The 27,215-nt window shown below is 45.7% G+C and overlaps 1 protein-coding gene across 2 annotated transcripts in view; it reads right to left on the bottom strand.

The window, feature by feature from the left end:
- Positions 1-27,215, bottom strand: part of BORCS6 (BLOC-1 related complex subunit 6) — a 205,284-nt gene that overhangs the window by 126,708 nt on the left and 51,361 nt on the right. Inside the window, exons 3-4 of one of the 2 annotated variants that reach the window (XM_069643199.1) lie at positions 15,839-15,922; positions 14,647-15,346 (exon numbers count right to left, since the gene is read on the bottom strand). The exons of the other annotated variant lie outside the window; for it this stretch is intronic. Coding sequence (XP_069499300.1) covers positions 15,221-15,346; positions 15,839-15,922 — 210 coding nt within the window. The 3' untranslated portion in view covers positions 14,647-15,220. Of the gene's footprint in view, positions 1-14,646; positions 15,347-15,838; positions 15,923-27,215 lie in introns of those variants that run through there. 2 annotated transcript variants of the gene reach the window in all.

The raw sequence follows: 27,215 nt of genomic DNA, 5'->3' as shown, positions 1-27,215 counted from the left end.
TCAAGACACAGTGGCTTTGGGTGTTGGGACGCCTCTCTGCAAATTGCCAAACGTCATAAAATGTCTTGAAGAGGGTCTGAAGTCCTTTGTTCTGTCAAGGGTGAACTTGGGAACCCTCCAAACATCCAAGTTATCAAGGATCCTTTCCGCATCAGAGGACAGTTACAGGAAGAAAACCAATAGCAACTTTTTTTGATTATGCAACATACTATTTTCGGCAAAAAAGATGGATGGTTTCGAAGGACAACCATGTCACAATGAAAGGTAGTGAAGAGCTCTTCAGCACAAAGGCCCTGCAGTTCACATACGCTTCTTGCTGACGGTACAACTACAAGAAAAGCAAGAAACCAATTTAATATCAGTAGTAGCCATGGGCTCAAAGGGACTTAACAGATTGCGTGAAGAACCACGTTAAGGGCAGACTTAGTGCAAGGGCATTTGACAGGTGGCTATAAGTGACAAAGGCCATCAAAATAGCACTTCACTACGGGATTTGTCAAAGAGAGGATTATTAACTCAAATACGCCTCCCATAGCCGAGAGATTGGGCCTGCTGGAATCTATTTGAATCCCTGTAGCTGCAAGTTCCAATAAATAGGAGAAAGCATGATCTGCAGTAAGATGGCGGGCGCGGTAAAGACCGAAGAAGGGCCTTTGCAGGCCCATTGTCCCACCTTGCCCGCAACGGGATTGGTTGCTTCAAGCCACTACTAGCATTGGTCCGGGGAGCCGCAGGCAAAGCCCTACCCCTACGCCTTGCCCCCTCAAGGGCCCACTCTGAGGACATTTTGTAGTGCTGTCTGGCCCGGTCAGGCCACAAGAAGCCAGATGCCAGGCACCCTCACACGGCATGTACTGAAACTTGATCATGAACCCAACCGTTCGACCGTTTTAAAAATGTTGTTTGCCTTGCCCAAATCTAATGAACAGCCGACCAACTTCCTCCCCGACGCTTTGCCACACCGTGCGTAGAGAAATCGCAGCCACAATGCTCAATGGTGTCCCCTGGGCTTCCAATCCATGCTCCTGGCAATATAGTAACATGCACCTTGCCTACCTACAAGCTACCCTCACCCACCGGCTACTACCCATCCCGTGTACATCAGGAATAAGCACCTTGACTCCAGAGCCACTGCCCCAAGCAGCTCCGGCCCAACATGGCATTATAAACGTGCACTTCCGCGCCAAAACACTGCATGCACACACCAGCTGCCTGGTACCTGACTCGCAAGCATCCTGCATTCGGAGGAAAGACTCTGCCCCATTATCGAAAATGTAGCCATGCGCTCAGCTGCACTTGAATCAGCTGCCCCTGCAACCGTTAAGGGCAAGTGCAACCTGGAGTCTGCTGCACATGCAAGTGCCAAGAACACATTGTTATACCGCCTGCCACTGTAAGTACCAATGCTGCAATGACCGATGCCTCATGCATATTGGGACCTGCTGTACCTAGAATGATTGATGTCGCTTGCATCTTGGAACTTGCCACCCCTGTATTTAGTGATGACTCATGTATTCGGGAGCCTACTGCCCCTGGCACCGCCAACAGCTCATGTACTTCACAGCCTGCTGCCCCTGTAACTCTTCACCATCTGTCACTCCTACAGCTATTGATGCCACAAAGCCCGTTGTCCCTGTAATTATTGATGCCACATGCATTTGAGCATGCTGCCCCTATAATTACTGATGCTACATGTACTTCGGAGCCTGCTGCCCCTGTAATTATTGATGCCACAAGTACCTTAGAACCCATTGCCCCTGTAACTGCCAATGTTTCGCATATTTGGGAGCCTGCAGCCCCTGTAATTATTGATGCAAATGGCAACTATACCTCAATTGCCCCAGCTAGAGATGCCAGTATGCCTAAAACTCACATCTGGTAAACCTACTCTTGCCGGTGGTAAGGTCCCAGACGCCAATACGGACACTACAGCAACACATCAAGCGAGCGCTCATCAGTGCTAGATCCCTTCTTGCCCACACCCTCAATATATCTGATACCATTACCACCACCAACAACCTGCACCAAATAGCCATCACAGAAACATGGCTGCATGCAGCCGCTGGACCATCCCTCTCCCTTGCCATCCCGGAAATCTACACTTTTATTAGGACAAACAGATTGCTCACTAAAGGAGGAGGGGTGGCCATCATAGCCAAGAATCACCTGACCACCAGAGAAATGGCCAGCCAAGTATTCCAGTCAGGGTAACAACTTTCAATCAAATTGTCCCTCTCCAACACAGCCACACTGACCAGCCACCTTATCTACAGAGCACAGGGCCCCCTGCTATCCTTCGAGGAAGCCATTGCACATCTCTTCTCAAGCGACACCAAGCCATCCTCCAGAATCATCCTCATGGGTGATGTAAATCTGAGCTTAAACGACCCTACCAATGACAATGCACGTGCCCTAGCCAACTCCATTGAATCATTGGGATTCACCCAATGTATCACATGCCCCCCACTCATGACAAAGGTTGCACGCTAGACTGGTTGGCAGATACTAACTGCAACACCAACATCATATCTAACACTCTGTGTCCTTGGTTTGACAATGTCATTTTTTTTTAAGATCCCCAAGAATAATCCAACCTGTGCCACACCTCAACCCGCACCAGCTTCCCTCTCAAGAAATGCTCACAATATCACTCCAACCTCTATCGGACTACCGACACTCAACTAATGATCCTAATTCCATGGTAGAACTATATAACAAAACACTCCTATTTTCTAATCGACAAGGTAGCCCCCATGAGCAAACATAAATCTAAACCAATAGCTCCTGGTACACCCAAACCTCAAAGCCTTACGCTCCACTAAACGAGCAGCGCAGACTAGGTGGAAAAAGTCTCGTCCCGCTGTCAATATCCCTTTGCCTCATGGGCAAAAATCCTACAAACAGACTATCCTCCAAGCAAAAAAGCTCAATTTACGAGCGAATAGAAAAGGCCAATTCAGGCATGGGAGAGCTCTTTGCAATCCTGCGAAAACTTAATCACTTGTTTCACCCCCAGATAGCTGCCTTAAAGACATCACCTGGTGCTCCCATAGTCGAAAGTCACTATTGGACAAAATCTCCTTACTCTAAACGAAAATTGCTGAAAAAAAGCAAACACCAACTGAGGCACAACCAGATCCGCCTTCCCCACCGCCACAATCTGCTAACCTATTTGAGTATACACCGGTTTCCATTTCAGAAGTTACAAAAAAAATCAAAGGATGGAAGCCATCCAGATGCTAAGGAGACATCTGGCCAGTGTTGCTCATAAAAGACTACACAGCCTTTCTTCACCCCAACCCCCCCACACAGGATGCCATTAGCCTTAACAGCATTTGGAACTACCAGGCCGTTCATTTCGGAAAGATGATGGTACAGGACAGCCTGATTGGCTTTTGAAGTAGACAGATTAAAATCTGTAGCCCTTTTCTGTCGGTGGAACTTTCACTATTGCCTTCTTAGCGAGAAAATTCTCCATTTCCTTCAGTAGAGCTGGGGAGCTGTATGGGAAAAGGGGAGATGGGACGGTAGAACCAGGGGGGAAAACAGAGGCGGAAGTGTTTGCAGGCAACTGAAAAGACCCAAGTATCCGAGGCGAAGGTCCCCCATGTGTCCAGGTGGTTGGAAATGCCATAGAGGGACGTTTAGAAATCTGTACAGGAGCTGGGGCAGGACCACTATCTTAAGGATAGCGGACTTACCAGCCAAGGAGCCAAGGAGATCGGTAGTTTACCCCAGCCTGTGCACTTGCGGTCCAGCGTGGCTAAGTACCTTGCAAAATTGATTTCATATAGGGAGCTCTGCACACGTGTAACCCTTACTCCAAGATAGGTGATCTCGGATTGCTCCCAAACAAAACCCAGCAGGTCTGGAGGGGGGGGTGGTGGCTTCAGTCAAGGGAAACAGTATGGATTTGGAGCAGTTAACTCAGAGACCAGAGAGCTCACCGAAGAGCATGTCATCCAGTATTTGGGCCAGGATGCGTTCGGTCGATCGGCTGAAGAGGACGGCATCATCCGCAAAGAGGGAGATGATCTCAGGCGAGTCGGACAGCCTTATACCTCTGTGAGAGGGTCTATGGTGCACCCTGCCTGCAAGGGGCTTGATGGCCAGAGCAAAGATTAGTGGTGAGAAGGGTCATCCCTGTCTTGTGCCTCTGACTATCGGGAATGGGGCTGAACACCGGCCCCAGTGCGAACCCTAGCAACGGGAGCGGCTTAAAGGTGTTTAACCCAGGATATGTAGTGGGGCCCAAAGTTGCATTTTTCAAGGACTCACCACAGGTATCGCCAGAACACAGAATCAAAGGCTTTCTGCATATCATGGGTAGCCGCCACTGCCTGTGTATCTGGGTCTATCCGGGCGAGTATATTGAACATGCGGCACAGGTTAAAGGAGTTGGAGCGGCCCGGAATAAAAACCCCATTGGTTAGGGTGGATTATGTACGACATGTAGGAAGCCAACCGCAGGGCTAGCACCTTCACGTATAATTTAACGTCACAGTTAATAAGGGAAAGGGGTGGGTAAGATCTGCATTGCGTGGGGGGCTTGCCCCGTTTAAGTAGTACTGAAATAATGGCCTCTGGAAGAGAAGAGGGGAGAATGCCCGTCCGCAGGCCTCCTCCCAGAGAGCCGATAAGTGAGGGATCAGAGGGCTCTTATATGGTTTATAAAATTCGACGGGGAGCCCGTCAGAACCGGGGGCCTTCCCGGAGGCCAGCAAGTCAATGGCTTTGGAAATCTTCTCGGGTGTAATCGGGGTATCTAGGGCCTCTCTAGTCTCTGGGGAAAGAACAGAGAGCGGGAGGCGGTCTAAGAATGATTCGATGTCAGTGGCAGGAGCACTATCGATGTTGGAATAGAGGGTTTCATAGAAGGTGCAGAATTCGGTGTTGATAAAGCTAAGGTGCCATACGGTCTCTCAATAGTTGGGATATGTATCATCCCACTCGCCTGACGGATCAGTCTGGCCAGCACTCGGCCAGGGCGCTCACCCTCCCCATGCCTACGAGCAGCCTGGGGATCATCGAAGAACTTACGTTCACATTCTGCATGGGTGCGAAACGCGTCTAGTTCTGTGCCAATATCAGTTAAAGTGACGGGTGACGGAGGATGCGTTTTGGGTTTCAAGGAGGGCGAGCCGAGCAATGTTCCTCTGAATAACCTTAAGTATCCCGGACTCCTTAGAGATTGCAATGCCTCCAATATAGGCTTTGAATGTATCCCAGAGGGTAACTTGCGTTTCCACCGAGCGAGTATTTAGCATAAAGAAGTCATTGATGCTCGTTCCCAGTTCAGACTCAAAGGCAACATCTTGTAAACAATGTGGTTTCAGCTGCCACATGTGGGCCACCGGGACATCTGCACACCAATGTAGGGAAAACGTCACCGGGGAGTGGTCTGAAAATGTTCTGGAGAGGAAAGACATCTGGGTGATGTTTTTAACAAGTGCATTTGAGATAAGCCATTGGTCTATATGCGAGTGGGAATCCTGGACCGAGGCGTAAAAGGAGAATGTACGGGAATTGGGTTGAACCAGACACCATGCGTCGGAAATATCTAACTGGGTTGGTAAATCTACGATGATTCTGGCTGCCCTGGATAGTTGGCGAGGTTTGGAGCCTGATCTATCGAGATTGGTATCTAAGATTGTGTTAAAGTCCCTGCCCCAGAGTATAAGGATAAGGGGGGAATTCCGATAGCAGTGAGGAGAGATGTATATAGAAGTCTGGGTCATCTATGTTGGGACCATATATATTCAATAACACAACTTCCCTGCCTATCAAGCACCCAAACACCAACACGTACTGACCCAGGGGGTCTATATGAGACACTGCATTGAAACTTGAGGCTTCTATGGATAAAAGTCATGACTCCCCGGTTCGGAGTAGAATAGGAGGTACAATCGCGTTGGGAGCCCCAAGATCTCGCAAACCCTTTGCATCTGCCAGCGAGAGCATGCATTTCCTGCAACAACAAAGAAAGCAATATAACCCTGTGGCGTTCAATATACAGTTGTATTTTCCGCATTTTAGTATGATTGCCCAGTCCCCTAACGTTCCAGCTCATACACAACACTGTTGGCAGTCATTGGGACAGTAAATACGCAACCATGAATAAGTGTCCCAATTGGGGCATGAGTCGCAAGGGCGAAGCCAGAAGAGGCAAGGCCCCAGTCCAAGAGGCCTAATAATACAGGATACAAGAACTCTGGATTCTCAGCTTCATGTCAAGCATTGTTCCAACTATAAAACATTCCCAATCCTCGCTCACCCCAACCCCTCCCCCAATCAAAGAGGTCAGTATTTTTGGGGCTCAATAAAGCAAATGATTGGTAGTTGAGGGTGAAGCTCTCAGTCCTGTGTCACTGAAGGTGGGGGCAGTGAAGATTAGATCTGCGCCTCCACTCCGACTTTCCGTCCAGGGCCAGAAGTCTCAAGTAGATCGGTCCCAAGATATTGCGGTCAAAGTGCTCTCACGTTCATCAGCAGAGTGGACCATGACTCCCCACGCACAGCAGGGTGATATGCAGTAGAGATGTTAGAGCAGATGAGCCACCAATTGGACAGACGTCAGCAGCGCTGGCGGTGATTTTGCAAGTTGCACCCCGGACGTGTATGGAACATACACCCCTCCGCGGTGCAGAGGCTGGCAGCAAAGAGGAAAGCGTGGGGCGCTGATCATTCAGATGTGATGGTGTTTAGGAAGCAGGCCTCCCTGATGGGCAGAGCAGCCCGATGTTGTCGTTTCTCGATTCCGGGGCGAGCACAACCAGGGCAGCAGCAGACAGGCCACATGTGGGGGACACGCAGATCGGAGGCCCACCGGGCCGAGATGGTCAGAAGGATGACCCGCCCGCAGGCGTGACCCGCATTGTTGATGAGGCGGGGTCAGAGCCACCACAGTGTGGGAGCAGGAAGGGAGTTTCATACGAGGATAAAACGGGGGCTGGCCTCCCGCTCCGTGAGCGGACACCAGCACTCACAAGGTGGCTAAAGGGCCGGGTGTGATTGTAACCAGGGTGATGTGAAAAGGGGGATGGAGCCGGGCGCACCTTCCGGGGGCGTCAATAGTGCGGCTCCAGGACAGCGGGTCGCAGTAGGGCTTCGGTGGAAGGCAGGAAGGCAGTGGTGGAGGATGGTCTGCCCAGAGCGCACAGCAAAGGCAGAGCCGCAGGGGGCCAAGGGAGCGCTAGTTGGTGGAGTTGTGAGTAGAGAGATCAGGAAAGGGCAAGATGCTGAGGAGCAGTTGCCTTTCCCCCAGCTGGGGACGAAATCCTCAGCTCTCAAGTGCATGGAGGTTTGCCCACCGTGGAAGGGTGGTGCGGGATGCTGTAGAGGGGTCCAGCGGTCATGTAGGAATTTGTTTTTCTCCGCTCTCTTCCCACTCCGTGAGTCGCCAGTCACGTAGGATCTGTGCTGGGCTGCCAGGCGTCCGCCCGTGAAGTCTTGGGAAGAAATACGGCACACACAAGGTAAAAGCGAATCAAAGGATCTTCCCCTGCACGGAGCTCCAAACTCAGGCAGGAATGCTTAACGAGCTCATTAATAATAGTGAATAGCAATACCATCAAAAGGACTCATCTATTTTTTCAGTGCACTGCAGGTTTGGATACTAGAAGCTAGAAGTAGTACTAGATACTAGGAGTATTGACTTTTTTCTCAAAGTAGTTCAACACCCAAGTAACTTTCTGCAAGCATCACATTCGTTCAAGAACCACAAATTAAAGACGAAACATGTTGAGGCACTTACGTTAGACTAAGACAAGACGACAAAGGATAGGAAATTTGGAGGAAGATTACTGTGACAAAGTAGCACATTTGACGGCCAATGGACCGCTACCATAGGATTTAGGCATGGCCATGGTCTGTTGTGGCCGCGAGGTGTTTTTATGTATACCACACCGGTCTTTCAGGAACTATTCCAGCCATCACTCTTTACGACGACACACTAAGTATTGTATTCTACTGCTCCATTCTGATCATTAGGGCATTTATTGAGCATGAATCTAGCAAAGGAATGGAGCGTGTTAGAATTAGAATTGTTCTTTTATAAAACGCACTTAATACCGGAGCCAGTTTCTAAGCCTGAGCCCTGGATTCGAACGTGTTGCTATGCGTTATCTTGCTTCCAAGACAAACGGGTTGCACCTGAGCTATCCGCCCTTTATCATCATAAGGGGAAGAACACAGTGAAGTAAGCAGATAAATAGGGGTGTGGGGAGGGAGGGCCATTTGGCAGCAAGGGTTCTTCAAACAACCAGGGGAGCAGATCACTTAGTCTCAAGTAGGGTGTGAAGTTGCGGGTGTGTGGACCGAGGTATTAGGGAGCAGCCATTCCTTGAAGTGGAGGTTTTTAGCTCCTTCCTAAACTGTAGAAGCAAGGGGTGGGGGGTGAATCTGATGTTGATGGGAGGAGGTTCCAGATAATTGGGTCACAGCAGCAAAACAGTGGATCTCACTGCCCCCATCCCTGAGAGCAGAAACATCCTGCTGGGCCTTCCGTAGACAACTGAAAACGCTGCTCTTCACATCGAGCGACCCAGTCTGCTCCCAAAATACCTAGGTCTATTGGACTTGATTGCATTTGTTATGTATGTAACTGTTCTGGTTGATAATGGAACTACCGCCTAGATGCCCCAGGGCTGAGCGCGCTGCTATACATGTGAAAATAAATTAATAAAATAAATTAGAAAGAAGGCCAGTCTTCTGGTCCTTTCCTTCCTGCACCAATATAATTCAATTTTGCACAGGTCATTACTTCTGGTGGATTGTAGGCCTCTGCAAGTGAGGTAATTTGAGGGCTTCAGAGTGACCGCTTTGTAGATGATGCATCCGGATTTGAAGAGGATATAGGCTTGCAGATGGAGCCAGCGCAGTTCGATGAGCCGGAATTCTTTGATGAACCATGCTGAGGCGCTTAGGACACAAAAGTGCCACGGTGGTTGCCGATGGACTTCCAAAAGGGCATTGCTACCATCCAGTTGGGAAGAGGACCAATGTGTGGATAGCAGATCTGAAGTTGTGTTCTGGGACGAAAGGCTTGATTTTCTGCAGTTTGCGTCTTCCTTGCTAAGTGCCATTTGGAAAAGGTGTTGATGTTGAACCCAAGGGACAGGGAGAAGGTGGCCACTTGGGTATGAAGCCCTCGCGATGATTCATAGCAGATAGCCAGGTTTCGATGTCAGGGTGTTCAGGGTTGTTGCTGAGCAGTAGGAATTCAATCTTGGAGGGGTTTGAGTTTTAGGTAAGCACAGGACATTCACAACTGGATCAATGAGCTGTAGGCATTGAGCCTGTGGAGGTCTTCAATGGAGGATATTTTGAGGTAGAGTTGCAGGATACCAACATATTGCTGTATGTCGTGTTTAGGGTTCTGAGAGGGTTCCATGTAAAGACTGAAGATCGCAGGGAAGAGGATGATGCTTGCAGGACTCCACAAGTGATGGGTAGATTTGGTGATCTGGAAGAATCCATTTGTATAAACTGGTGGCTATTAGTAAGGTCGGATTTGAGCAAGGTGAGGACAATTTTACTGGTCTCAATGCGGCAATATAGATTGTTGCGGAGGGCCTGGTGGTCTACTGTTTGGAATGCTGCTGAGAGTTCAAGGAGGCAAGGATTGCTATCAAGGATTTTAAGGGCATCATCAAACACCTTGATGAAAGCAGGTTGTGTGCTGCATCTGGGTCTGAAGCCAGATCGGTAGGACTGAAGGAAGGTGTTGGCTTCGATGCGTTGAAGAGTTGTGTGCCTACTGCTTTCACAAGACTCTTACCTAGGAAGGGAAGATGGGCGATTGAGCAGGAGTGGAGGTCATTGTGGTCCAGTGTTGGTTTCTGGAGAAGCGGGAGAATGTATCCTGTCTCGAGGGTCAAGGGAAGGTGTCTTTAATTAGGTTGCGGGTGATTGATTTTAGCACTTTATATAAAGCTCCTCCAGCTCTGTGCTATAATGGATCTTGTGGTTGGTTCTCCCTTTCGCCTAACAATTAAAGAGGTAGAGTTGGCTATTAGCAAACAACTCCCCAATCGTGCTCCCGGACCAGATGACAGTCCCACTGACATCTTATGTAATTAAGTGTATTTGTGGGCCCCAGTACTAACCAAATGCTTTAATGCATACCTAGAATTGTGCACCTATCTGGCAACATGGGGACAGGCTATAATTTTCTATATTTTCAAGAAGGGTGACCCTGGCAGCCCTCTTTCCTATCATCCAATCTCCCTTCTGGACACTTTATTCAAAATCTTTGGTAGGGAAGTCTTGGCACGGCTTGAACAATGGATCTCTGACTCAGGGGTACTTACAGAGACCCAATATGGTTTTCGTCTGGGCTTGGGAACCAGGGACCAGGCACTGAATCTATATTTGGTGGGCGATTCATCAATTTATGTTAGGGGTGAGCCATTATATTTGGCTTTCATGGACCTGACCACCGCATTTGATGAAGTGGACAGGGCGATGCTCTGGGCTGTCCGGAAGATCTGGTTAAGGTGCTCCAAATAATCCATGAAAACACATCCGCTTGCATGAGATTTGGTGACCAGGGACAGTGTACAACTTTCTTCGAGACCTTGCTGGAGGTTCGCCAGGGGTGTGTTGTGGCACCGGTACTATTCGCCCTGTATATAAATGGCATTTATAAGGCTCTTGTTGATTCTAATGCAGATTCTATCAGGATAGGAGGTGTACCCCTTCCTGTCCTAGGCTATGCTGATGATATGGTTATCATAGCTCATACCCTCATAGCCTTACAATGCCTGGTGGATGTTTATACTGAACTTATGGCTACCCACAAACTCTCGGGGAACTCCAAAAGAAATCAGCTGTCATGGCTTGCAGGAGCAAAGGCGTCAGACACCTCAAATTGCAGAGAATATTGAGTGGTGGAGAACCTTTACCCAGGGTGACCAGTTTTGTGTATCTGGGAATTTGTTTTACTTAGAATTGGCGAGGGTTTGGTCATGTGGACAAACAATGCATGAGGATGAGACAGGCATTGGGTGGCTTGACAGGTTTTCAAAATGATTGCCTAGGGCACCCACTTAAGCTAATCCTCGAAGTCTATAGGGCACAAACCAAAACAGCCACTAATTATGGGGCCGCATTGTGGGGTATTGAAAAGATCCCAAGTATTGAAAATGTTGAGATCACCTTTTTTAAATAAAAAAAAAAAACTACTTGGGCTACCGCAGTCTGCGCCAAATCATGGCACCCATTTTGAACTTGGGTGCCCACACATTGGTGATGAATGGTTATTGGCCCCTCTCACGCACTGGCTGGCATTATGGGCAAATCAGAAAGCCGTTCTTTCACATAATATTATAACAGCATTAGTAACTAGTCCGGCTGCAAAAAATAATACCGTGGCTCATCTACATTCAGAAATGTGTCAGTAAACTGTGGTAACCTCATCTGTCCCCAGCCTTTTTGACTGTTGTAAGGGCCCATAAGCAATTGTTTAAAACCATTGAGTCAAACAGAGGCCTCTGCCGTTGGCATTCCGGCAAACAGAAGGCACATTGTTCTAACCATTGCAAACACTATTCAGCTGTATTTGCTACAAACCTTATGACCGCTGGGCACTGACAAGAGCGCCATTTGATTGCCTATGGCTTGGGGCCCGAACTAAAAACTGGTCTCACAATGTACAATCGCTGGCTTGTCCCTGCTGTCGGTACCATGTGGAGGACCTTTTGCATTTTGTGCTGTTCTGCCCAACCTATACAGACCTAAAGGAGGAAAATACTCTTGCCCTTACGGAGGTCCGCTGGAAACTCTCAAGCTAGGCCGGCCCCTTGTTATCTACTTTCAGCTGCCACGCTGCCCGTTGCTTGGGGTTCGGTGGACTTTTTGAGAAAGGCCTGGCACCGGAGAACTACAATCATGGCTCAAAATTTGACTGAACATTGATAAACTAATGATTACTCTGGTACCCCCTTGGAGTATATTAATTGGCACACACACACACTTTTAAAACTTCGTCATCTTATGTAATGCGCTTTTATCTTCGTGTCATGTATTTTTGTATTGTATTTTATCCTGTATTGCTGTTTATGGAAAATTTGTTTCCGAATAATCATATTAAATTGATTGTCAAGGAAAGAGCGAGTCAGTAGGAAGGGGCTTGGGTATGGAGGTAGGGAGATTTGGTCAGCACAGGATGTGGTTTTGTGGGAAACTAGTGTGGCAGTAATGAGTATCTTGAAAGGTGTCCAGGCAGTTATAGTTTTGCGCAATGGGAAGGGTAGTGTGCTGCCAGTCGTCGCATAGGTGTCTCTTGGTGGAACATGTAGATCTTGTTGATGAGTTCATAGCGGTGGACATCATCGATGGAGTGAAGTATGGGTGGAATGGGTACGGCATTGATGTAGTGCTTTATGGCTTTGAAACATCTGCTTTCATTGTTGTTCTTGGCTAATGTGTTTTGGTAGTAGTTGGCCTTGGCAAAGGTGATCAGTCGTCAGAGTGTAGCGGGGAGTTCCTCGAGCAGGGCTAGGACAAATGCATTACAGGATTTTGCCAGGTCTTTTCTGGTTTTCTGATGTTGGTTGTTGAAGTGGAGTTCTTGGGTGAACTAGGGTGCAGAAGGTTTAAGCTTGAGGGTGGTGTCGAATTCTCGGATAAGCTTGTTGCAGCTCCGATTCTTCAGAGGTAGATCAGCCTGTGTGAGGCGAAATTCCACGAGATCCTCCACTGGGAAGTTCTTGAATGATCTTGCTTGCTGGGTTTTTGATGGGTTTGCTTGATTTGTGTGACTGGACTAATGTCAAAGGGGGTTGCCAGATCTGACTGGCAGATGGAGAGATGTGGAGAATGGGCAGGGCACTGATGAGGCAGGAGATTACCTTTCCTTTGAGCTGGGTATTTAGCATGATTTGTGCGGTTCAGAACGTGGAGTAGGAAGTGGCAATCTTTCATTGACTTGTTTGTCAGAGATGTTGAAGTCGCAGAGGAAGATGTTGGCATGTAAGAGAGATACGCCAGTGACCAAGTGTTCAATGAAGGGACTGTTAGCTTGGGTGGGCTGTAGAGGAGACAATGTGACTTTCCATTGGGGAGAGCAGGAAGTATCAGGATTGGTTTTGGTGGGGACGACCATTAGGCTGCATGGCCTTTATGACTTGTGAATGATGGCGAGGCCTCAGACGATCTTGTTTGGACAGTCTTGTTGTAGAATTATGTAGCTTTTGGGGGATGAGGACATCTAGGATGTGGGTTAAGATGGATGTCAACCGGGTCTCCATAATGAAGTTGGCTTCCAAGTCATGGGAGGAGGAGGTCAGCTGTATGGTTCATTGCAGAGCGGACACCGGAAGGCATCAGTGGTGGACGACGTGCTGGTCGGGTCTATGGTGATCCGGGCTCGTTTGCTGCAACGCAGTGTCCATGAGGTCATTGGTGCGCAACGTTGTTGGAGTGGGGATTGCTGGGATGGGCTGTTGGGAGAGAGGTGAAATATATTTGCGGGTGCTCCATCCATCATAGGAAACCATCTTATTATTGATCTGTTCTGATTTATAAGGGGGCAGGCCTTCCATATCTTTGAAAGGAAACGCTTGCGATTGCTAGAAGTTGGTGTGGTGGGAACAAAGATAATGATGGGTGGAGCATTGCTTGTATTAGAGTGACGATGATGGCCTGATTGATGCCATGCTGTGAGAGACCACTTCCAATATATATGGTCACAGGATCCAGGAGAGCCGTGCCAGTGAAATGCACAATCTTCAAGTGACTAAAGTATTTACAGGGATTTCCAAAATGTTATAGCATGAGAGCAGAAAGACAACTTCAGATCATTACCTATTTTATAGACGTGATAGCAGATCAGGGATAATATCAAACGTAGATTTAGTTTTGTCGCTTCTGGTTCAGGAAATTTGGTGGTGGGGTTGGAAAACAAAAAAATCCAAATATCAACAGACCCATAGAGCGGCATGATCTGAGCAATTTGCTTCCTAGGACAGCAGCACAAATTCTTACTGACAGTTCAAGGTCAGCAAGACAGAACATCCTAGAAAACTGCTGTAAAGCCACTGTCCGTCATGGCAGACTATAAAATCCCAAGAGGAGATGGTAGAATGTTGTGGCTCTAGTCAATACACATCGGTCTCTCGTTGCAATGCACACAGGTCGATGTCTCTAAATACATTTGATGACAAATCTACAAAAGGATCCAGCCAATATAGAGAAGCAGCACGTCGACCCAAAACAGCTTCAGGATACAAGAGTAACACACGGCTTAAGCAAGGTAGGCCCAGAATCAATGATGTAACCAGTCATCTGCTGGAAACAAATTACAAAAAGTCTCACTGGACCACTAACCAGTGTAGTACATTTAGGGAGCTAAAGAGGTGTGTATCCTCATCAGCTTGGTCTAAACCGTGATATAAAAGTAATAAATCTGTAGCATTAACAAACTGAGGCAATGGAAAGCAACACAGAAACCCAACATCAGTTGTTCATGAGGCTAGCCCGTGTGACAGCAAAGTCCACAAGACTGTCAAATTCAAGACATTTACTTTTTACTTCGGCTTCCTTGGAAACGATGTCGCCACAGCCCTTAAAATAGGATTCACTATGAAAGCTCTTTGAAACAAAACGCAAAAATCAACACCAGCCCTGAGAAACATGAAATCACAATGAAGTAGTCAAGTGCTGTTTTAATGTTCAAGTCTCCAACCAAAAGTTAAAGTCGAAAAAAAACACACACACACAAAATAAAGATAGGCTCAAGACATAAATAGACAATCTATGTGATCAAGACAAATTAAACAGAACAACAAAAACAGACAAGTAATAAAAATGGCTGGGGACCTCACATTTGGATACCTGTTCCAGAACAAGCGTAACACGTCAATTTTATGTTAAAAAATAGTCATGTTAATGCCAAAGGGTTAGTCATTCATATAAATTATGTACAGGATCTACAGTTTGTGCTTTTTGTCCAGTACTGCACAATACCAGCCAAGGACAGTATATTTCCTCAGACCACAAGCTGGCAGAACCAAATCCAAATGCAACATGATGTATGTTAAAGTGCGGCTTCTAGGACTGCTTCTTCCAAAAGCAGTCTTCTCTTTATTCGAATGTTGGTTCCGACGCCGACACTCTGAAACAATTCGATGTATCCATTACCATAGTCAAAATGTTTCTTGGAAAAAAAAAAAGCAAAAAAAAAAAAAAAGCATAGTCTCTCCGGTGTTGAAATGGTTCGTCATTTGCATAATGTCTCGAATACATCCAGGGTCCGTTTAATCTCCCTTATTTGTTTGGCTAAAGCATGAATAGGTTGCATGGACCGGTCCAGCTCCTCGCAGCGCGCCATCAGAGTGTACATGCCCTTGGGAAGAGAGAAATCGCACCAGTCACAAGTCGCTCATATAAAATCACCAAGCTCAGCTTCTTATGCTACAACAGAATGTTGCTTTATCCTTCCTCCACATTCTACATTAAACATTACAAAAGGAGACAAACTTGAAAATACACAAGTAATTATCACACTAATTAACAACACAGTAAACATGACATGGTTGTTTCATTCTACACCCACCTAGAATCTAAAGGCAGCTACAATGAACAGCATAGAAATTTCATACCAGGCCTTCAAATGCATAATTCGATTGCTCTGGATATGGGTTTTATCGCCCCCTCGATCTCTACAATAGCCAGATATCCTCCATTGGACTTGACACAATACTTGACATTGTAATTGCATAGAGCACCCAGATAGCTGACAGGAGCGAACTTTAAAGACTGTTCTCACCGCCAACTATATAGTTGACTTCACTAAATTGAAGCATATAAAGTTATTTAAAAAAGGACACTTTCTTACTTTTATACTCATGTCGACGGACTCGCCAAGACTATCCACCGAATCTCTGTACGTCTGAATATAGCCAACACTCAGGGCGGTCATCTGAAAGAAAAAAGTTCAAAAATAAATAGAGCGTAACATGGAAACCTTCTTGATGCTGCATATACATTTATTAAAAGTATGAAGCCCGGACGCGTTAAGGGCGACTGCTGAGTCTCCTGCTGTTTGGCTGTTTGCTGCTTGCTGCTTTTCTGCCGTCTGCCGACCACAAGGCTTCTAGTGCAACCGCTCGAGAGAAAAAAATAAATAAATAAAGTGCTACTGGGTACATGACGCGAACCATTGAAGGCCCCCAGACTCGGAGGAAGACGCTCCACTACCGCAAAATGGCAAATCCATGGACTGCCTTAAAAGCCCCCGCGGATGGAGGCGGCAAGGTAAGTAAAAGTGCACCCTGGCCTTCCTCTGCACATCTGCAGGAAATATCTACCACTGAACTGAATACTACACACTTGTCAAAGGACTTACCTGTTGTATGTGACAATGGCGTATGTCCATCGCCCCCCCTTGCGAATCTAGACATAAATAATTGCACGCACAGCCACTCCACGATCACTTTCCAAACAGTACTCTTACCTTACAAGATCATCAACAATTGGCAATTGAAGTAAACGCAATTCAAAAGGAAACAAGTACAAATTTACCAGAAACTGCGACAACCCAGGCAACAATACTACCTCCGGCGCTTAAACACTCAATCCAGCGAGTGCCGCCCGATTTATTCAATCCATCGAATACGCAAACAAAGGTGTCCATTAAAACGAATAGTGATCTTGGCGACCCGTTCCGCAATCTCAACCCTCTTTTTCCGGGTATCGAGGTCACCGACGCTGAGCTAATTAATGCCGCCAATGTTCCGATCGTGGACCAAGAAATACCTTTCAATAAAGCCCAAGAGCAGGAGGATGGCGCTATGCCAAAAGGCATCTCTGACGAAAATGAAAATCAATCTACACAAATACTGAGCAAAAACGCCCCTGTTGTTCCTATACAATCGTCTCTGCCGGCAAGACATGCAACCACAATCGAGACACTGTCTTCAAATGCAAAGCCACAAGACACAATCGGAACCAAACCTAGCATTAAAAATAACAAGAACATAGTGCTGGATGCACCCAGAGAACAAGCCGAAAAAACACATAAGGATGTCCAAAAACCATATAAAGGGAACAACTCGCCCGCAACTCGAAGTAACCTCGCAGGAAATCTAACCTACGGAAACATGGAGACACCAAAAACCATTCAGAGAAAGGAAAGTGAAAACCAAAGCGCATATGCATGCCAAGCCCCCGAAGACTCAAGTGAAACCAACCTGGCCAAATCGGGCAGTACTCCGATGACCCCAGACCAAAGGCGATTTAGCCCAACATCGAAGCTGGCAAGCAAGGACTCAAGCTCCATTGCAAGAGCTCGCTGCCTTCAACGAATCATCAAATTAAAATTAAAACTAAACCAGTCAGCCTTCGACGATTCAGTGTCAGCACCTACAAACGTCAGTACTCCATGCACCAAAAACTAGTTCAAACCGAATAAATATTGAAAAAGCCCTAAACTCTTCACTTCAAGATGATCAGTCTGATATGGAACACTCACACCAAACATCTAATGGAACCAACTCTCCGGTGCAACAAGTGATCATATCTGCTGATACTCTAACCCAATTACACACTAACGTTGTAGCTGCCTCCTCAATTGTCTTACTACCCTTCACCAAACTGTACGAATCTTTGAATGGGACAATAAGTGACCAGGGAGCGATTCTTATAAATCTAACAAACAAAATGGAAAAACTCGAATCTTTCACAAGCTTCATACAAAAACAACTTGAATTACAGGCAGACCTATCTACTCGTTGGCAGGAACAGTTATGCGATTTGGCTGCAAGACATCATTGCCAAAACAACAACCTAACCGAAGGTTTGCTGGATGCAGTCAAATGGATGCGTCACCAGTCTGAAGAGGTAGACAAGAAAATCCAAAGGCACGACTCCCTTTCGACGCGAGACAATCCGCCAAAAACGTCCCTTTCACAAAGGGGAAACAAGATCCTAAAGGCTCAAGGTCCTAGTTTGGCAACCACGTCCCCAATAGCTGAAAGCTCACGGCCACTGGCGATGCCCCCCCCACGACAATCAACCGCTGCCAGCGCCTAGCAAAAAACCTGAGTCTCAAGCAAGGTCGTATCCACACTGCGCTGACAAAACTGATGTCAAGATACCAGAAACAAACCATCATCAAACCATTGAAGTCACTACAAATGCAAAAACCCTCTTGCAAATTGATGCCGAAAAGTCTTTGACAGTAGAGGCTCACATGCTACCGGCCTCAACAACTAATTGCGAGAACACGTCATTTATAATGCCTTCCAATATCATAAAGAGCTCATTTAACATATTTACTGGGTCATCTAAAATCATTTCCACGACAGAAAAATCTATCAGAACGGCAGGGCAAGGAAACAATCCACTATTCCATGAAAATAAAAAAAGACAAACAAAGCCAAAACATCCCAATGTGAAAAAATGTATAAGGAATCTCACAACGCCAACAAAACCACGATTGTTCGACCGACAACGGGAACATCCAAGCAGAAGTCAAACGACGTGCCTGACCAAGATCTAGATAAAGGTCAGGACTATGTGCCTAACGAACAATCCACAAAACGTCGGCGTCTCGACTCCGAAGAGCTGAGTAGAGACAGTTCTGTGAACGCCTCGACAATTGATCTATGTGATCTTTCCACATACTCAGCAGAAGGCGATCACCTAGATGAGCCAATAAATATATCCCATCCCAAAGAAGGTTTGAGATCTCGCACGTGGAAACATAAAACATTGGCTGGGAAAAAACCAAGCAGGTCTGGCCCACAAAAAGGTGACTAGATCGGCCCAGAGACCAATGTTACCACACGCATCCAAGCTAAATCCAAAATTAACATCTAATCAAAGAAACTCCAAAACCCGTTACACATCCAGAGTACATTTAGGCAAAAATCAAACCCATAACAACCGATTTTGGAAACTACGACTTCAAAATATCCAATCTGACGACAATGAGGTCAACTTAAATAGAGCAAATGTCATGAAATTGTTCGCATGCATTCCAGTGCCACGGACAATATCGTCAGATGACATAAAAATCGTTGAATACCCAACTGAGTTAACTTTGGACCAAGTACTACTACACATTGGCTCTTCAGCGGTGAAAAACATGCTATTACGAGCTACAGAAGACCTACTAATTTTTGGTTTCGATCTAACGCTGGAACCCGAACACGAATTGCAACAAAATACCTTGGAGAACAATGCTCGTGAAAAGGAGAACAATGCTCGTGAAAAAACGGTAGGATTAGACATCCAACGTGCTAATCTGCAGAAATCTTTAGCGTATCCTGCTGCAAAACACAATGGAAAGAAGACACGTGGTTCTCCTGGTCGAATTAGGTCCGGAAACCAATTCCAACAAGGTAATCATCATTAACAATGATTGAAGAACAACAACGCGGACCAAATTGTGCTATCCTGGAACACTTGAGGATTCATTACCTATTTAACAACTTTGAGGTGCCTATGGATAACATCCTCGCCGTATGTCTACAGGAAACTTGGCTATGCGAGTTGCCAAATCGAGACGGCTTTATCACATTCCTAAATCCTGCCGGGAAAAATGCAACTGGTCATCCGTTTTCTGGGCTCGTCAATTTATTGAAGATCCAAAACTGGCTGACGCCGGTCGAATCCCGAAACCCGAATCCTTTTGTTCAAGGCACCTTGGTACAAATAACTGCTACAACAACGCAGGTGAAACAATTCCTACTCCTAATAAATGGATACTGGAATCCCGCCAAGATCTCAAATAGTTTCATCGGATCAGCGACAACCTTAATGGATGAGGCATCACTGAAATACAACAACTTAACCATCATGGTATGTGGTGATCTAAATTGTAGTTGGTACAAATTCGATAAAACTACAAAAACAAATACGCTGAAAAAACCTGATGAGGTCGAACAGAGGAAAGCTTTGGTTTGATGCCCTAGCAATAAGAAACTGCACCATGGTCAATGGGAAAACCAAAGGAGACCAACCATGTAACCCAACATGGCACGGCCCATATAGCCAAAACACACTGGACTATATTTGGGTCTGTAGCCATCTTTTTGACCAAGTGAACTCCCTAAACGTCATACCAATGCCTCAAAGCGACCATGATCTACTTCGCCTAGTTCTGGAGACGGACTGGGGAGACGTTTCTGGAAAATATGACTTACAAGTCACATCGAATGCAGCGGGAAATCGCTTGAGGCTCAACCATTCGCAAATTGGGAAACTCACACCCGACATAACCAAAGAGAACACCGTGAATTACGTTCCCTTGTTGACAGATTGCCGGCCGGAAGTCTTAAACTCTAGAGTAATTGGGTACTCAAATAAACACCTGTACAGCGATGTCATCGCAAAAGCAAAAAGGATGAGGAAAGACTTGCGGCGGATTAAGAAATTGAAGTTACCACCAGACAAAATTGCAATTAAAGTAAAAACAACACGTCGAGAATACCGACACTGGCTAAAAGCGCACTCAGCAATGATAGAACAAAACCGTGTGGAGCTGATGCTTCAATTGCTGATCACAAAAAACACGCGTGATATTTGGGCCATCCTAAACAAAGGAAACACAAACGCAACACCGACAATCTCAAACCTGATTGATGGCAACAAATGGGTTGAGCACTTCAAGAAAATATATAAACACCGGAATGAAGACATACAAGTTCAAGAAATTGTCTCAGAACTACCGTGGGATATAACTCCTCAAAGCGACGAAATAGAAATAACAATACAGAAGTTAAAAAACTCAAGAGCAGCAGGCCCCGACCAGATCTCAAATATCACGTTGAAGAAAAACAAAGTACATTGGGCCAAGTTCATGGAATCTTCAAGTTCAGAATAGTGTCGGAAAACAAGAAAATTCCTGAGTCATGGTTAAAGGCGATTGTGGTACCGATCTATAAGAAGGGCGATAGGAACGATCCGATGAACTATCGTCCAATCGCCCTTCTTGACACAATCAGGAAGGAGCCCTTCGAAAGAAACTTACTTTATGGGCCCTCAAGACAGGAATACACGATGTTCGACAAACAGGTTTCACCGAGGATGCCGGAGTCGATGTAAACCTACTCTTGTTGAACATTCTAAAACTTGAGGCTCTGCGCACAAAGAGAAAAATCTTCTTTGCATTTATAGACCTCAGGCAAGCTTTCGATACGATAAACCGCGAGAAACTTTGGTCTAAGCTAAAAAAGTGGGAATGTCCATCAACAATCCTGGAACCACTGAAAGCTCTCCGTTCTAACACCTTGATACAGATCAGATTAAACCAACAAGGTGAGTTGAGCCAACCAGTAATAACTCATAAAGGTGTCAAGCAAGGTTGCCCGTTGGCAGCTGAACTATTTAAGATCTTCATAGCTGACCTACCGGAATGGTTAAACTCAGTACCATGTTTTTCGCCGAGGATCAAGGACACCCAAATCAAATGCATCATCTATGCAGACGATATAGTACTAATCGATTAAACACAGATCGGCCTACAGCGCCTTCTGACAAGATTGAACGAGTACATGAAATCAAATGAGCTACTGATAAATACAGACGAAACAAAAATCATGAGTATCAGTCACACTCACAAGAACGCAGAAAAAAAATTCATATGGCGAATCGCCAGTGATAAATATTGTAACATCCATAAGATACTTGGGCGTGATGTTCAACAACTCCATCTGCGAAACAGCCTGGGTCAATGACATGACCAGTAGAACTCTCAAACTTGGCTTAAAGGAGCAAAAATCAACCATGACTACGGGAAATTCACTATTGCACCAATAGTGACTTTCTACCTACAGAAGGTAATTCCAACCATTGTATTTGGAGCGGAAGCCGGTTGGAACTTGGACTTTCGCTCATGGCAAAGACTAGAAGGTACCTTCTGGAAACGTGCCTTGAGGCTTCCCCACTACATCTCAACATTGGCATTGAGATACAAACTTGCACTCAACTCGCTGTACATGACAGTAATTTGGAAATCCCTCTCCACCATTAGGAAAATGCATTGTAGCAAAAAAATACCAGCATATGAAATCTTCAAGATCAGAAACGACGACACCCAACCTATATTAATCCAAATTTGGAAACAAAAATTTGAAGCCATCATGGATGCCGCAAACATAAGTCGACTCGACCTAATCAACCGCGATACGCGGAAAAAAAACTAGAAGAATGGGACTGGATGCAAAACACTGAAAAACGCAGGAAACTAAAAACAGGTCTTCCTTTAGGACTAGGAGAAATCAAATTACACAAGCCACCGAAATACCTACTAGACTGTCCTTCAAGATATCACAGGAACATGTTTCTAAAATTCAGGCTAAATGCCCTAAACAATCGAGAAATGCTCTGGATAAGAAAAAAAAAAAAGATATCGCAGACAATAAAATTCGATTCTGTGACTCGGGTGAAATAGAGTCCCTTAAGCATTTGGTACTTGAATGCATAGGCGCAATTACCCAGCGGACCCTGCATTTGAATAGCTTCAAACCTGGGAATCATGACATGAATGATTGGTGGTCATATGTAAGCGCCGGCCATAATATCAAACTATCATGCAGGCTAATTGACAATCTAGCCATGATTCTCTGCGATACAACTTGTGATAAGAAAAATTAAAAGTCTAACCAATAGTGACCCAAACTTATCACCATCATAAAGAATAGACTGTGATTAAAGACTTGGGAGGACCGACGTGATGTGGAAGAGGTTTAATTGTAACAAAAGTTTGATATTGATTTATTGAACTGTAGTTTTCTTTTACAATAAAAAAAAAATGTAAATTAAATAAATAAATAAAACAGAAACTTGCAACCATGAAAAGAAAAAGCAGTACCCCTTCCGGAGGGGAGCGCGGCTGTGAACACAAAAGTCGACAAAAAGATTGCATACTAAGGTTCATTTGTATTTTCTCTTCTCTAAAGCGGAGTCAGACATTGACAGATTTGATTTATAAACTAGCCATCAGTGTATGGCACTGGTAAATTATATAGATACCAGGGAGCGACACCAAGTCATGTTCTTTTCCTATCTTTCGTGAAGTAAATCATAGTAGAGAATACTATGCAATAGGCATTTGAATAGCGTCTTTCGCCACTGCTATGGTCTCAACGCGCTGTTGGTTGAACGCACTTGGGAGACCCAAGTACAAGTATGGGCAAATTATATAGAATGCAAGAGTGCATTTTAGCCGATACCAAGGTAGATAGGAGTGGCCAAGTCCCTGCCAGGCACCCATGTTGAGCAGGGGTGTGCGTGTGCACGCACGCACAGAGAGGTAATCTACATAGTATGCAAGAGAGATCATGTGTGCAGCTAGATTGAATTTTATTGTGGGGAATAGCTGCATTTCAACAGCAGAGGTGCTGTGCTAAGTATGTGAAGCAGGAGACGTGTGCACAGCTAGGCTGAATTTTACCGTGGGGGATAGATGCATTCCAGTGACAGCGGTATGGTGCAGTGTATGTGAAACAGGAGAGACATTATGTGTATGATTAATACACAGAAGGAACTGAACCTCACAATTCTGAAAGTGGACAATATAACAGAAACATCAGATATGCCGCAAATAGAATCATGGCTTAATCAGATGTTGGTTCTGGGGTAGCCTCATCAATGAGCTGGGAGTAGGAACAGCAGAAGGAGCTTTTCTTAGAAATCAGATTATATGTTTGGGTGGCGCGTGCTGGATGCCTTGAACTACCAACACAGGAGTTACAAGCAGTGGCGTACCCAGTGGGATGGGGCAGGGCACCTCCCCTCCCACAGTGGCTCCTTTCTGAGCCACACCAGGACACTGGCAGGACAAGGAAGGTGCCAAGCAGAAGTTCCTGCTCCACACCTTCATTGCCCTGGCAACAGGACACCTCCCGTTTGGCACCCTCACTGTTCGAGCCCTGGGCAGCAGTGCAGCTCTCCCAGGGGTCTAACACATTGCTCTGTGTCAACAGGGAATTACACTGATGAATTAGGCACTGGATGGAGGAGATGCATTATGCTGAAATAACGACTGCTGCTATAAAACACGAGGGGAATGGGTTAGGCTCAAATGAATCTGCAGAAGGTTATTGTAATTTTGCATGCAAGATGAGGACAGAAAACTAAAGCCATACTCTTTTTGCCGAACCTATTTCTATGATTATGTATTTTGTGTAAAGTTAGTTTATTATGAAATGCTAGTTTATTATGGAATATGGTTTTCTTCCAAGGCATTGCCATAAAATATTATTTAGAAGCACATGAAATGCAAAGCAAAACCTTAATAAATATCTGAAGAATCAAATTTCGGGGTACCAGTGGTCCAGGGGTAAATATCGGTTTCTAAACCAATCGGCCACACACCTCCAAATACACCAGAATGTACCCGAACATATTGGATAAAACAACCATACAATTAAAATTATAAACATCCTTGTCCAATTTTGGTAACGGAGATGGAACGCTTATCCCCTCTAAAGGTTGTGAATCTTTGGTTATATAACAGCGAAAATACAATTATTACCCAATGATAAAAATGAGTGTACAGTCAGGCTGTATACAAATATCTACTTTATTATTATAAGAGACTTATACATTACTAAGTACAATCCACCATGTAAAAGAATGCAGAGAACAGACAGGTTTCTATGAATGAAAAGGGGTGCACTCTGGATGCTGACATGATGGTAGCTGGTATGGTTAATAACCACAATCGTTTTGGGAAACGGTCTCTAGGAGCCTTCTGGGAATGACCACAGAGGCAGAACGACAATATCTTTTGCTGTTGCGGTTCTTGGTTCTCGACAGTTTCGAGTCGGATTCAGGGTGCTTTTCAGGCTTCTGCAACAGTGTTCGAAACTGAAGTCAGCAGTGGGTATTAGGCAGCAAGACGGTTCGGCGAGCGAAGGGTGTTAATCGGATACAGGCTGACCTTCACGGCAAAGGTGCGCCAGGAACCGTCTCGGTGCTTATCAGAGTTTGTTAAGCGCTGGTCGAGATGTCCCAGATTCATTCAGCGACTCCGGCTTGATGGCAGTAGATCGAGGCTGGACGGTCAGTATCGCAGGCAGTTGCAGATCAAGGAACTCTACTGGCTGGACATTATCCTCCAAGGCAAACGGCGGCAGGTGCTTGTTGTACTTCTCCCCGCCTCTTCAATGAGCTTTCATTGTCCTTTAAAGCAGACGGCCTAGAGCTAAGCAGTGTGTTACAGGCAGTTGCCTTGTCCTTGGTTTTGGGTTCAGAGACTTTCTGGCATTCCCTGTACAGGGAGCTTGCTGCAGAGCCTTGTGTGTGCTGGCTAGATACCGGTTCTGAAGCAGCTGGAGGGTCTTCCGAGCTATTTTCTCCCTCTTTTCACGTTGACAGTTACATATAAAAAGGTTTGTTGGGATTCCAGTATCCTTTGTAATCTATCCTCTGCAGCCAGGCCCCATAGGGGCATGTTTGAAGAACCCTCTATTGATATGTTACACTCTGCCACCAACGACAGGGCTAACCAAAGAGTAGGGCAGTTCCATGGAGCCTCCATCAGTTAATTAGGCTGTCCATGGTAGGTAGAAGCTCCCCCAGCCCCTCCCTGGGACAACATGCGATCTGCTCTCCTGTATTATTCCAACTAAATCTGTGTCCATGTCAGAGTAAATGGGTCTATGCGTTTGTTGTGTGAGGATAGGAAAATGTGTGTGGATTAGCCACGCACATTTTCGTTAGGCAAGTCTACCACCATTCATTTGTTAAACAATTTTTAAAAACATTTTTTAAAAAACAGGCGAGCCCAGGCACACAATGCAGATGGTCAAACTCCTCACAATATCTAATCAACTAGACCTGGGAAGATGTGCTCAGTTGATTAAATTGCTCACATCCCGTTTTCACCATTTAACCAAAGTGTGTGTGTGTGTGTGTTATTCTGGCAAATCACTTAATCGCACTGTCTTATCTGCAGCTCTGTTTTCACTTCATAGCTTGTTAACATATCATGCTATTAAAAAAAAATAAAAAAAAGCAGCCTGATGACTATAGAGTTGCTGCATATATGATAGGTATTGTGCACCAAAGTCATTTGCCACTTGGCTTACTTATTGGCAACTTATTCTAAAGTCACTTCCATGGTGCCTCCAAGTATCAAAGACTGAGGATAATCCTTGCAATGTCCTTTTTTGTGAAGTCCCTTCTGTTAGTACAATCCATATGGAAATTAGGCGGTTTGCATGCATTTTGCCCCACAGAGCCTGGACAGGCTCCAATAAATTAGTTTCTTACATCTGTAACGGTCATGCAGTTTTATTTGTGTTGGCAATTGCATGTGCCCCAAATATTAACAAAAAGGTTGATTCGAGTGCAATTGATACCGTGTGGAATCGCACACACTCAGGGTGCTTCTGATGTGCTAGCACAAGTGCCTGCAAAAACATTTTCTAAAGTTGCCGACACTAACAATGAGGGTGCGATCATTCGACACAGAGATTTCCATGTCCCACCTCGCTCTGGGCCAGTGCAGCAGCTGGAGCAGTGCGGGACTTCAGTTCCAGTCCTGTGCGTATTCTCTAGCCCGACTACAGAAAGCGGAAGTCGGACTAGCGAATGCGCTAGGTATGGATGCAGCATGCGCCCCAGAGTTTAGCATTCATTTTCCACGGTGCATTTGGGGGAGGGGGAGGGATTAGGGTAGTAGCAAGAGGTGTGGCTCGCCAGCCCACTATTGCAATGCTGGATACTCCCCTGTTTACATGCACAGTTCATAAAGTCAGAACACCTCCACGCTTTAGCCCATTCCTTCCTTCCAGTCCAGGGCTAGCTCTAGTGCTTCCTACACTGGCAAGTCTTAGAATGTTTTGACATTAGTCCTCTACAAGTGTGGCCTACGAAACCTACAAGAATATGTTTATATCAGATTAGTGACCCTAAAATGGCTGCTAACCAAGACTCACGGCAGTGAAGCCGTACTCCACGAAGATCCACATCTGTGTCTTATGTGACAAGCCTCATCTCGACAAATGTATAAAATGTGCTTCAGCTCCCATGTAGGCGGCGCTAAAACACCACCTAAAGGAGAGAAAACAAATGTGTCACAGATTGTGAAAAACATCGACTCCACCAATGAAGAAAGATCACTATTTAACAGGACCTCTGGACGATCGGCGGACCAAGAGGATCCCTGGATAAGAGAATGCATCTTGGTCTAGGCGGACTAGTCCAGTGATGGAGCACCACCTCAGCTTATCAGAAACAAAACCCTATAGGGTCAAAGA

The sequence above is a fragment of the Ambystoma mexicanum genome, chromosome 2p (assembly GCF_040938575.1).
Source record: "Ambystoma mexicanum isolate Mex_15411 chromosome 2p, UKY_AmexF1_1, whole genome shotgun sequence".
Classification (NCBI taxonomy): Eukaryota; Metazoa; Chordata; class Amphibia; order Caudata; family Ambystomatidae; genus Ambystoma; species Ambystoma mexicanum.
The sequence above is the reverse complement of the archived record's forward strand: the minus strand, read 5'-3'. Positions and strand labels throughout refer to the sequence as shown.